The following is a 12,248-nucleotide window of genomic DNA, read 5'->3' as shown; positions in this document are numbered from 1 at the left end:
TTTTAAAACTTATTTTTACTTTTTATTTTAGTCCCCAGAGGGAACAATAACTTGCAATGCCTTGATCACTCCTGCAGAATGATGTAATGCCATAGCATTATATTATACTGCGATCTAACAGGCATTCTATCAAGCCATGCGTAGGCATGGCTTGACCTGGGGCCTTTTAGAAGGCCCCTGGTTGCCAGGACACCGACAAGGCAACCTGCAATCTCATCGCAGGGGGGCAGTATGGGATCCCCGAACATCGGTCAGGGCATCTGAAGGGTTTACAGCTCCGATGAGCGGCGCAGCTTATCAGAGCTGTTGTGGGCGGTTCTCGGCTATAAGAAATAGCCAGCAGCCGCATGCATGGGGCAAGATCACCCAGAAATCTCGGTTTATACATACCCTGAAGCTGCAGGATGTAACTGTACGTCCTGTAGCATTAAAGGGGTTGTCCCGAGGCAGCAAGTGGGTCTATACACTTCTGTATGGCCATAATAATGCACTTTGTAATATACATTGTGCATTAATCATGAGCCATACAGAAGTTATAAAAAGTTTTTTACTTACCTGCTCCGTTGCTAGCGTCCTCGTCTCCATGGTGCCGACTAATTTTTGGCCTCCGATGGCCAAATTAGCCGCGCTTGCGCAGTCCGGGTCTTCAGCAGTCTTCTATGGAGCCGCTCGTGCCAGAGAGCGGCTCCGTGTAGCTCCGCCCCGTCACGTGCCGATTCCAGCCAATCAGGAGGCTGGAATCGGCAGTGGACCGCACAGAAGAGCTGCGGTCCACGAAGACAGAGGATCCCGGCGGCCATCTTCAGCGGTAAGTATTGAAGTCACCGGAGCGCGGGGATTAAGGTAAGCGCTCCGGTAAACTTTCTTTACTTCCCTGCATCGGGGTTGTCTCGCGCCGAACGGGGGGGGGGGGTTGAAAAAAAAAAAACCCGTTTCGGCGCGGGACAACCCCTTTAAGGGGTTAAACATTTACATTTTTTTCTCAATTGATTTAAATGAGTCTTGGAATGTAAAGCAAATCGAACACCTTAAGTTTGCTTCCATTCCATTAGGTTTCCATTTTTCATTTTAACTGTGGCCTAATTGAACAAGGCAAACAGAAAGCTTTCCATTTCCTCTCAGTTTTTTTAACACCAATTGATATCAACGGAGAAACAAAAAATGGAAAAATTGATTTTTGTTTTAATCCCTATTTTATGCTTGAAAAACAAAATAGAAAAACAGAATTGTAACTGAGGGCTCAGTCACACAGGCGCATCCGGGCGCCGATGCGCCCGTCTTCCTGTACAAAGAAGACGGCCGCACTGCAGGTGCAGATGACTCTTCGCAGCGCCAGAAGAAAGAACACATGACCGCCAATGGAGCCGGTCATGTGTTCTTTCTCTGCACCTGCAGTGCGGCCGTCTTATCCTGCAGGAAGACGGGCGCATCGCCGCCCGGATGCGCCCGTGTGACTGAGCCCTAAAGCCCTAAATGCAGGTGTGAATGGGCTTTTCATATTTCTGTCTAAAAAAATACAGAAACTGGACAGAATGGACCTTTCCATTTTTTTTTAACATTGTACTCTATGGGGCACGGAGGCAAACAGAAAGTACTGCAACATTCCATAGGCTTTCATGGACAATTAGACAGACAAATGCTGCCCAATCAAGTATGAGCTTGGTGTTTTAATGTTATGTTTTTTTCATAATTGTGTGGTCTGTATTATAAGAAGTTATTATACTGTAGATTAGTGCATTTAAATTTTAAGCTCATATTAGACTAACTAATTACAGATTGACTAAAGAACTTTCAAACAAAGTAAAATTAATCTTTCACTAACTTTTTTCCATCAGTTTATAGATTATGCTATCTTGTAGTTGAGTGTTTTGGTAAGTATTTGTACTTCCAAAAGGGTTGTGTTGACTAGATGTACCCTTAATATAAATACGTTATTCTTAGACTTTTTCTTCTTTGTTTGTACTCCAATGCACCATTTCTTATATTTGCCTTTTTTTTTTAAATAGTTGAATGGAAAGCCTATCCACTATCCATTTCCTCATACCAGAATTAAACTGCAAAGGGATCCTAAGGATCATACAGTATCAGGTAAATAGTTTACAAAAAGGTAATACAGACAGCGAATTATTACAACTATATTTAACTTACAGTTAGCTACTAGGGATGAGCGAGTATACTCGCTAAGGCACTACTCGCTTGAGTAATGTGCCTTAGCCGAGTATCTCCCTGCTCTACTAGCTACCAGTAAGGTTCTATTAGATCTGATATCTTTCCATGTAAATATCCTTGCTGCCTATACAGGCCTTATGATTTTGTCAATTATGGTATTTTCTGTTATAAGTAGCTGTAAAACTAGATACATAAAAAACAATCCACATTCTTATAATGTACAATCAGTAATTATTATATTAGTATATATATTTTACAAGGTATTTCAGTATAATGTTTACCACAACTTTTAATTTACTCATTTATATAGCGCATACATATTCAACAGTGCAATACAGAGATTATCAACACTTACATTGGGCCCTGTCCACTTAAGAAAAAAATGTAAATATTTGTATTTTTTGGAGTGTGGGAAGAAACCCATGCAAATATCGGAAGAACATAAAAATTCTATGCAGACCCTTTGTTGTACAATAGTGCTGCATATTACACTCAATATATGCTTTGTAACTCGAATGCTTGCATTTACTTACAGAAAGCAGAGACATGCTGGGGAATTGAAACAAACTGTAGGGGTGCTAAGCAAAATGTGCCAGAATTCTGTCACAGATTGCACCAAAAAAGTAGAGTACATAGTGTGTTTCTTAGACACTTTCTACACTTACCTCAGCTGTTTTTGGAAGTGAACAGAACAGAAGGCATGACTAAAATGTGCCATATTTAATAAAGATATGGGACAATGTTTCATCTCAAAATGTAGGTTTGAATGTATGCCAGCTCAGATGTTGCATTTGTAGTACCAAACACCCAAACATTTCCAGGGAGTTGCTACAAATTTACAAACCCAAGCATCATTTTTATAAACTTGATGCAGTTTGCACAATATTTGCTGTGTAATAGTATTGATAAATCTTCCCCAATTTATTGTAGAAGGTTTCACAATTGCCGACTGCTCTATTGTCACCTGTCCCCGTATTTGTTTACCTAACTCCAGCAATGATGTGTCGTCTTGACTTGTGGCAATTGCAGCCAATCACTTGCCACAGCAGGGGCTTCTTATCTGTACTGCCATTCACGTTTTGAGATGACAGGTCATTGCTGGACCTGGGTAAGTACAGTGTTTTTTGTTATTTTATACCAAATTCTTTTGTTTTAAATGGGGCTGGAAAATCGCTTTCAAAACTTGTTTGGAGCAATTCTCTTTAATCCCTTAAGAACCGAGCATGGTTTATATATTGTGATTGGTCCTGGGCTTTAATCCCGACCGATAGCAAAAGTACAGCATGAGATTAAAGCTTCTGCTCCTGCAAAAAGCAGGAGTACGTCGAATCCTCGACTGTCAGACACAGGCGAGAACCTAGAGGAGAAGGTAGAAGTCGTTTTTAACCACTTAAAGAGTGAAAATAAAAGTGTTAGTTCCGCTATGTAACTCGGAGATCTCATGACTGCTGGGTGCCCTCTGTCACAGCAGAGCTGCAGAGTCCTAGCAGATCCTGATCAGCTCTAGCAGTGACTACTATGACTATAGATGCCCAGCTATAGAGGAAGAATGTGAAATTATAAAAAAAACTATGTGAATGATCCCCAGAGGTCTTATATGATGTCATGGTGGACATGGATTGCAAAAAACAAGTTATAAAAATAGGTAGAAAAAAATTACACAATAAATATAAAATATATACATAAAAAAGAAAATGACCCACTGTTGAAGCCAACCAAAAACCGTCTCCATATGTGCCCTGTAATCTGACGCTATACAAGTAATATAGCAATGGCCAAAGCAAAATGAGAAACCTATTTCTGTACTTTATCTTAGCATAAATACAAAAATAAACAACTATAAATTTAAAAAAAAAATCTTTTTTTTTAGCTTTTTACCCCTAATAAAAAAAAATGGGGGAAAAAAAGTTTGCAAAAAAGAAATAAAAAATAGCCCTATATATAACATAGAAATAGCCTACATGGAAAGCAAAATACAGCAAGAATAATTTTGGTAGCTGAAGAAAAAGTAATAGTGCGGTAAAACCACATCATGGGTAAAATTCCTAAAAAGTTTTAGTTGTTTAGGACAAAACACCATGATCCTTAAGGGGTTAATATACAATTAAGGACATGGACTATTTTTGGCTTATGACACAATGATTTTTGGCAGATTTTCATCTTCATTTTTCAAAAACCCATAACTTTTTTATTTTTCCATAGACAGGGCCATATATGGGCTTGTTTTTTGCATGGTGAACTGTAACTTTTATTGGTGTTGGGTACATAGACTGTATTGTAAAACTTTTATTCATTTTTTTTCTGATAGCAGGGAGAGAAAACGCATCAATTCTGCCATAGATTTTTGGGAGTTTGCTTTTGCAGCTTTAATCATGCAGCATTAGGCCTTAGTCAGACGGGCGTTTTTTTGCGCAATTTGCGCATGCGCATGCGTCCGGCGATTTTTTTAAACCATTGCTTTGCAATGGTATCGGACACATGAGCGCTTTTTATGCGCTCGTCCGATAAATTATAGAACAGAAATCGCAGATCGCACCTATCTGCGATCTGCGATTCCTGTTCTCTTCTCTATATGTGGTCAATGGGGCCGGCGGCAGCAGCGCCGACCCCATTGAGAACATATAGAAGACAAATCATTCTTCTCTGCCACAGCTGTAACAGCTGTGGCAGAGAAGAACAATGTTTGCCCATTGAATTCAATGGAGCCGGCAATACAGCCGGCTCCATTGAAAGCAATGGGCTGCCGGCGTGCGCGGGATGAATTGTCGGGAAGGGCTTAAATATATAAGCCCTTCTCTGCAATTCATCCAGAAAAGTGTTAAAATAAAAAATATATACATACCCACCTGCTCCCGGCAGCCGGAGTTCCGCACGGCCGGCCTGCAGTGGGTGTGAAGGGGGTGTGAGTCAGACCTGCCCCCTGATTGGCTCAGCGCTGAGCCAATCAGAGGGCAGGTCTGATTCACACCCCCTTCACACCCACTGCAGGCCGGCCGCTGGGAACTCCGACTGCCGGGAGCAGGTGAGTATGTATATTTTTTTTATTTTAACACTTGTCTGGATGAATTGCAGGGAAGGGCTTATATATTTAAGCCCTTCCCGACAATTCATCCCACACTCGCCCGCAGCGCATTGCTTTCAATGGAGCCGCTGTATTGCCGGCTCCATTGAATGCAATGTGCTGGACAGCTCCGGCCCGTTTCTAATGAAACGCGGCTAGGAGCAGATTTTCGGGTGATTTTCGGGCACCGGTCACGCGATTTGCGGATGCGCATCCGTCATGCGATCCGCAAATCGCGCGAAAAAACGCCCGTCTGACTAAGGCCTAAATGACACAATACATTTTTTATGCAGGTCGGTACGATTACAACGATACCAAAAGTCTTATATATTTTTTAGGTCTTTCCACTTTCCCGCAATAAAAACTTTTGTTTTGGAAATTATTTTGTTTTCTAAATTGCTGCATTCAAAGTCCTATAACTTTTTAATTTCTCCATAGACGAAGCTCTGTGAGGGCTTATAAGTTCAGCTTTAGTTTTTTTTTTGTACTATTTTGTGGTATAGACGGCTTTTTTGATCACTTTTATTGCGATTTTGGGAAGGCAAAATTAAAAAAAACAAGCGTTTTGCCTCAGTTTTTTTAGGTTTTTTTTACGCTTTTTGCTGTGCAGGCTAAAAAGTGTATTCAACTTATTGTGTGTGTTGTTACAGATACAAATATGTGTGATTTTCATAACAAAAAATATATATGCTAATGTAAGAAAAAGCACAAAGAAAAGCACTTATGATCGCTATTAAACTTCTGTCCTGCAATGCCTTATCGATTGTTACAACGATCATAGGCAATGGCAATGCAGAACGCTGGTAACTGGCAACCCGTCGGGCTCTTGGCAATTATATCATGAGTCCGATGACATCACAGACGGAGTGTGCTCACTCTGTGAACCCCTCACATGTCTCGATCTGCATAGATTGCAGCAAGGAAGGGGTTAACAGCGGGGGTCGCTGTCTTGATGCCCCATCCGCTGTTGCAGTGGGGGGGCGGCTATCGGTGACAGCCAACTCCTGCAGCCGTATAGCGCAAGATCTCTTCTGATCTCGCGCTATCCTCAGGGCATAACTGTACATCCTGTTGCAATAAGTACCTCCCTGCCAGGATGTACAGTTACACCCTGTGGCGGGTAGGGGTTAATATATATGTATATATATATATTGTGAGGGATTAGCGTTTAGGGGCAGTAGCAGCGTGGGCATCCGCGGCCAGAGACAGTGACACCGGGCAACAACGTTCTTTAGTCCAGGCTTTGCCTGGGTTTATTGCAGCAGAAACAAAACCAAAACGGAAATAAACACCTGCTCGTCTGAGCACTCACTATACATATGCTTGTTCCTGACTACTCACTGTCAGAATACTTCTTGCTTGCTGTACACCGCCAGTCCGGTCCTCAGACCTGTGGAGGTCTCACCACACCCTCCTGGGTGTTGAGGTTAGGGGCGTCACCCTGTCAACCTCGCCTTTTGGCTCTCTCAGCCCACACGCTGGGCTAGCCGGGCTCCCTGCTCCACAGAGCCCTCTCTCTGGCTCTCAGCCAGACGCGCTCTCTCTCTGGCTCTCAGCCAGATGCTCTCTCTCTCTCTGGCTCTCTCTCTAACCTGCAGGCCCAGGCTTTATAAGGCCTGGTACCAGCCCCACCTGGTACGTGGGAGTGACCATCCCACCCTTCACTTTGGTCACTCCAGGAAAAGCCGGCCCGGACTATGTCGCTTGGAGCCACTTACCAAACTACAACGTGTCAGTAACATAGCGTTACTGACACAGAAATGCTGGCTTCCTCCACCGAGCCCAGGCCGCTCGGTGGCACGTATCCACCCTCCAGCACTTTGTCAGTCACTGTCTTACAATATATATATATATATATATATATATATATATAGTGGTACAGCAAGTTCTTAGCATGTAGAGTATCTAGTTATTTTGTGGTTTATAACTAAAATTTTACCAGTTTGTTAAATTCAAGGTTATCTAAGGCAACTAATGAGATATTTGTAGATAAAATGAACAATATAGTTTTGACCTTTATGTGAGGTAGTAATGAACATATACAAATTAATTATTTGACATTTTCAAGCAGTTCTAAATAGGAAGAAACACCTGGTGATTGTAGGAATATGAATATTTAAAATACGTTTTTATGATTTGTTCCCTACCTAGGTCTAATCCTTAGTGAATATATTTAGCACCTGTTACTTTGTGACAGCACCATAAATAATTAGTTTGCCCAATTAGTTTTACTGCCACATCACCCTGAAAAAAATACTAAATAATATTTTGTATGACATTTGTGACATATGACAGTTAGTGAATCTTTGTACTTACTTTGAATATCCATTTCAGAATGTCTTTACAATCTTTTTTGAAAATTATCCTGATTGATATTAAAATGAGCATTTTATGAGTCGAGGCAGAGAATAAAAAAACTCATGAGTCCAGTATTTTCAGCAGTTAAACTTAATCTCCGCCAACCTATAGTAGAATCAATCAGAGGGGCTTATCGCTCAGTGCTTCTGTCCCTTTGTTATAGAATTGACAGTTGCACTTTAAGTAGATATTTTATAGAAACTCTGTTAGGAAAAGATTTTTAGGTATCAAGGAGGTTTGGTATAAAATTGGTATCATGATATCTGATGGAAAAGTCAGCATGAATTTGTGATCCCTTTAAATCAAAGTAAATGTGTGATATGGCAACATCTAAGTGAACTAGCTTATAGGGTCAATGTGCAATAAAAGTCTTTTAGGGAAACAAATTATTTAATATATTGAACATATATCACATTTACTGCCCAAGATAAAATAGGCATCAATTCCTGGTTTCTTTATTTATCCAACAGGAAATGGATTTGGAATACGAGTTGTTGGTGGGAAAGAAATACCTGGAAGTCAGGGAGAGATTGGAGCCTACATTGCCAAGATTTTACCTGGCGGAAATGCTGAACAGACGAGCAGACTTACAGAAGGTAAAAAAGCAAATAATGTTGCTGTAAACAATGCAAAGATCTATAGGATCTATAGGTGTACAGCATATTGTTAAAATCTTTATTATTACTCCACATGCAAGGAAACATAGAATTGGTTGTAATGTGTTGTGTTTGTCTATATATATCAATGCCTTCTAGGTGCTTGATTCCTATTTTGACAATGAATATATATATATATATATATATATATATATATATATATATATATATATATATATATAAGAAAGAAAGAAAGAAAGAAAGAAAAATAAAAAAAAATAAAAGAAAATATATATATACACACACACTCATAGTAACATAGTACATTGGGCTGAATGGAGACAATGTCCATCTAGTTCAGCCTGTTTCCAACCCACCTCCCTTTTTGGATCCAGAGGAAGGCAAAAAAAACCCTGTGAGGCAGAAGCGAATTTAGCTCATGTGGGGGAAAAAATTCCTTCCCAACTCCATAATGGCAGTCAAAATAATCCTTAGATCAACATTTTGAAAGTTCCCACCCGACCACAGAGCCTGGATCAACAACCCTTGTTGTGTGCTGCTGAGCATTATCCTGCTGGAAAATGCTTCTTTTAACCCCTTCCATGTGAGGTAACACATGTGGCTGATGGATATCTTGAACGACTGACTATTGTATGAGATAACCACCCATACCATCACACCAGCCATGGGGGCAGTGTGCCTCTCCATAGCAAAGGCAGGATTGGGGTGCTCACCCCTAGGTCTAAAGACATGAGCACAGCTCAAGGTAGCCTGATCCCACTCTGTAGCAGTCCAATTTTGTCATTCACAACACCACTGCAAATGAACATGATGGTGGAGGGGGTGTCAAAGGCAATAAATGTAATGAGTACCATGGAAGCAAATGTCCTACAGCCAAGTGCTTGGAAATGCTTCCGACACACAGAGGTGCCACTTGTCTCATAATGGCAAACAAAAAACAGTTTGAGTTGTTTGTGCTTGTTGGACAATCAGACAATCCTCTCTACTGGTGGTCTGTCAAGGGCATCCTGAGCCTTGTCACCTTGTGTGTGCCCTTAAGCATGCACTGGTCCCAAGACCTCTTAGCATTCTGTGTAGAACAGTCCAAGTGGCATTTCCTCAAAAAATTATCCAGCTTCCATTGCATTCCAATAATGCACTCTTTCTCAAGCTCTGTAAACTGCAAAATCTCTTCAATTACATCATAGAGGCATGTCTAGTGGTCAATAAGCTATACACAAGTGGAAATACAGGTCCACTACGCACGAGTAGCTTCACAGAGCCTTTTTTCTATAGGCCAAGGGTGGAAACACTTTTAGCGCCTAGGGTGACAAAACCGTTTATCTAAGCATGCCATAACTCTAATCATTTGCATATCTGCCTGAGATGTATTTGCATGCAGAGTTTTGCAGCAAAATGACAACTCCTCCTAGGTGTTTGATTTTTCTTTTTTAGGGCTCGTTCAGACAAGCGTGATTTACACACTGCTACAGCAGAGTGTAAAACAACGCTTCTATAGCAACCAATAGGTTGCTATGGAAGCACTCACATGACCACTTTTAGAAGCACAGAATCTGTGCTTCTAAAAAAGAATGGACAGCGGGTGCCAACTCACCTGTCAGCTCCATGGTGCCAGCTGTCCAGCTTACCTTATGCTTTTATGGGAGCTGTGGAAGCAGGCTGCCCACACCACGGATGTGTGAATGGGCTGCTCTGCAGAGCTAGGGGCAGCCCCATTCACGCACATAATCCCTGCATGTCAGCAGCATGGTTTACATGTTGCTTAGCAGCGTGTAAACCATGCTTGTCTGACCAAGCCCTACAAAGCGTATATATAATCTTCTGTTCATCACTATCATGTTCAAGCAAAACTGCAGCCTTTTGATGGCATTCTACATTGGATTATCTGCCCATGTAAAGGGTGCCTTACAGTTGCTTTTTTTTATTAACACTGATTTCACAAATGTTTCTTAATGTATTCCTTGAATCAAACTTCTCGGCCTTTACTTTACGTATTTTCTCTTTTTAAGACTAGTTTCAGATGAACATATAAAAACAAGCCTGTAACACAGATCTTTATTACGGATGTGTTTCAATAGACATTACATCCGTATGTCATCAATTTTTCATCTGCATTTGCCTATGTATTTTTATTTTCTATTGGGTAAATACTGATCTGTATTTGCTCAATAGAAAAGAAAACCAATACCGAGGCAAATATGCCAAAGAGGGACCATGTTGCTTTTTTGAATAATGGACGTAATTAAACTTTGTGATTAGCCCCATATTACGATCCCCTCAACACAGACCAATGCAGTGCCAAAAATAAAATAGTTTGAAAGCGGTTTAATAGTTAACCATTAGAGATGAGCGAGCACCAAAATGCTCGAGTGCTCGTCACTCGAGTCGAACTTCCCGCGATGCTCGAGGGTTCGTTTCGAGTAACGAACCCCATTAAAGTCAATGGGCGACTCGAGCATTTTTGTATATCGCCGATGCTCGCTAAGGTTTTCATTTGTGAAAATCTGGGAAATTCACAAAAGTGATGGGAACGACACAGAAAAAGATTGTGCAGGTGAGGGGCTACATGTAGGGCTGCATCTCAAGTTCCCAGGTCCCACTATTAAGCCACAATAGCGGCAAGAGTGCCCCCCCCCCCGCACTGTCAACATAAAGATCGTTCTCCTCTGCCACAGCTGTAACAGCTGTGGCAGAGAAGAACGATGTTAGCCCATTGAATTCAATGGAGCCGGCAATACAGCCGGCTCCATTGAAAGCAATGGGCTGCCGGCGAGCGCTGGATGAATTTTCTGGAAGGGCTTAAAAATATAAGCCCTTACCTGAAAATCATCCTAAAATGTGTAAAAAAAAAAAAAAAAATGTATACGCACCTTTCCACTGAAGCCAGAGTTCAGCCGCATCTGGCCGGCAGTTCTCCTGAACTGCTCTCTGTAGTATTCAGCAGCCGGGGATTTAAAATCCCCGCCTGCTGAATGAGCTGCCTCTGATTGGTCACAGCCTCACCAATCAGAGGCAGCTCTCACTCACACCCATTCATGAATTCATGAATGGGTGTGAGTGAGAGATGCCCCTGATTGGTCCCTGCGCTGAGCCAATCAGAGGCAGCACTCACCCATTCATGAATTCATGATTTTAAATCCCCAGCTGCTGATAGCTCAGAACTACAGAGCCTGGGACAGCGCTAGAAGTCGCGGCTGAGCCCCGGCAGCTGAAGGGAGGTGAGAATTATTTTTTTTAATTTTTTTTGCACTATTTTAAATGGCTTTTCAGGGAAGGGCTTATGAAGCCCTTCCCTAAAAAGCCATTGACAGGATGCCGGCAGCAGGATTCTCTACCGCAGCTGTCATGTGTGACAGCTGCGGTTGAGAATTGAAGAATTCCTTTTGCTGCATCTGCCATAGATGTGGCAGATGTAGCAGCAGGGAATTCTTTTAACTAGCGGGGGTGAAGGATACATCTGCCGCATGCGGCAGATGTGTTCTTCATGCCCGCGGGGGTCACAGAAGCGGCGGAGAGGTAAGTTTTTTTAAATTCTTTTTTTTGTTTTGCACTAAAATGTTTCTTTTTCAGGGAAGGGCTTATATGTAAAGCCCTTCCCTGGAAAAGAATGCAGGGGACCGACAGAGCATTGTTTTCAATGGAGCCGCCGGCAGCAGCCGCGGCTCCATTGACAACAAGCACGCAGAGCGATGGGGGGGGTCTCACTCCCGCGCTCGCCGGCAGCCCATTGCTTTCAATGGAGCCGGCTGTATTGCCGGCTCCATTGAATTCAATGGGCTAACATCGCTCTTCTCTGCCACAGCTGTTACAGCTATGGCAGAGGAGAACGATTTTTATGCTGACATATTTTTATTTTTTTATTTTTACACATTTTAGGATGATTTTCAGGTAAGGGCTTATATTTTTAAGCCCTTCCCGAAAATTCATCGTGAGATCGCCGGCAGCCCATTGCTTTCAATGGAGCCGGCTGTATTTCCGGCTCCATTGAATTCAATGGTCAGTGCTCGTTTAATCGAGACGAGTACCGCGTGGTGCTCGTCTCG

At 41.9% G+C, this 12,248-nt stretch overlaps 1 protein-coding gene across 1 annotated transcript in view; it reads left to right on the top strand.

Moving 5' to 3' along the window:
- PCLO (piccolo presynaptic cytomatrix protein) overlaps positions 1–12,248 on the top strand; it is a 163,851-nt gene that overhangs the window by 51,894 nt on the left and 99,709 nt on the right. Inside the window, exons 5-6 of the mRNA XM_066589315.1 lie at positions 2,007–2,088; positions 8,059–8,184. Of these exons, the coding sequence (XP_066445412.1) occupies positions 2,007–2,088; positions 8,059–8,184 (208 nt within the window). The remainder of the gene's footprint in view (positions 1–2,006; positions 2,089–8,058; positions 8,185–12,248) is intronic.

Source organism: Eleutherodactylus coqui, chromosome 2, assembly GCF_035609145.1.
Source record: "Eleutherodactylus coqui strain aEleCoq1 chromosome 2, aEleCoq1.hap1, whole genome shotgun sequence".
NCBI classification, from domain to species: Eukaryota; Metazoa; Chordata; class Amphibia; order Anura; family Eleutherodactylidae; genus Eleutherodactylus; species Eleutherodactylus coqui.
Note: the sequence above shows the minus strand (reverse complement) of the source record. Positions and strands in the feature narration are given on the sequence as shown.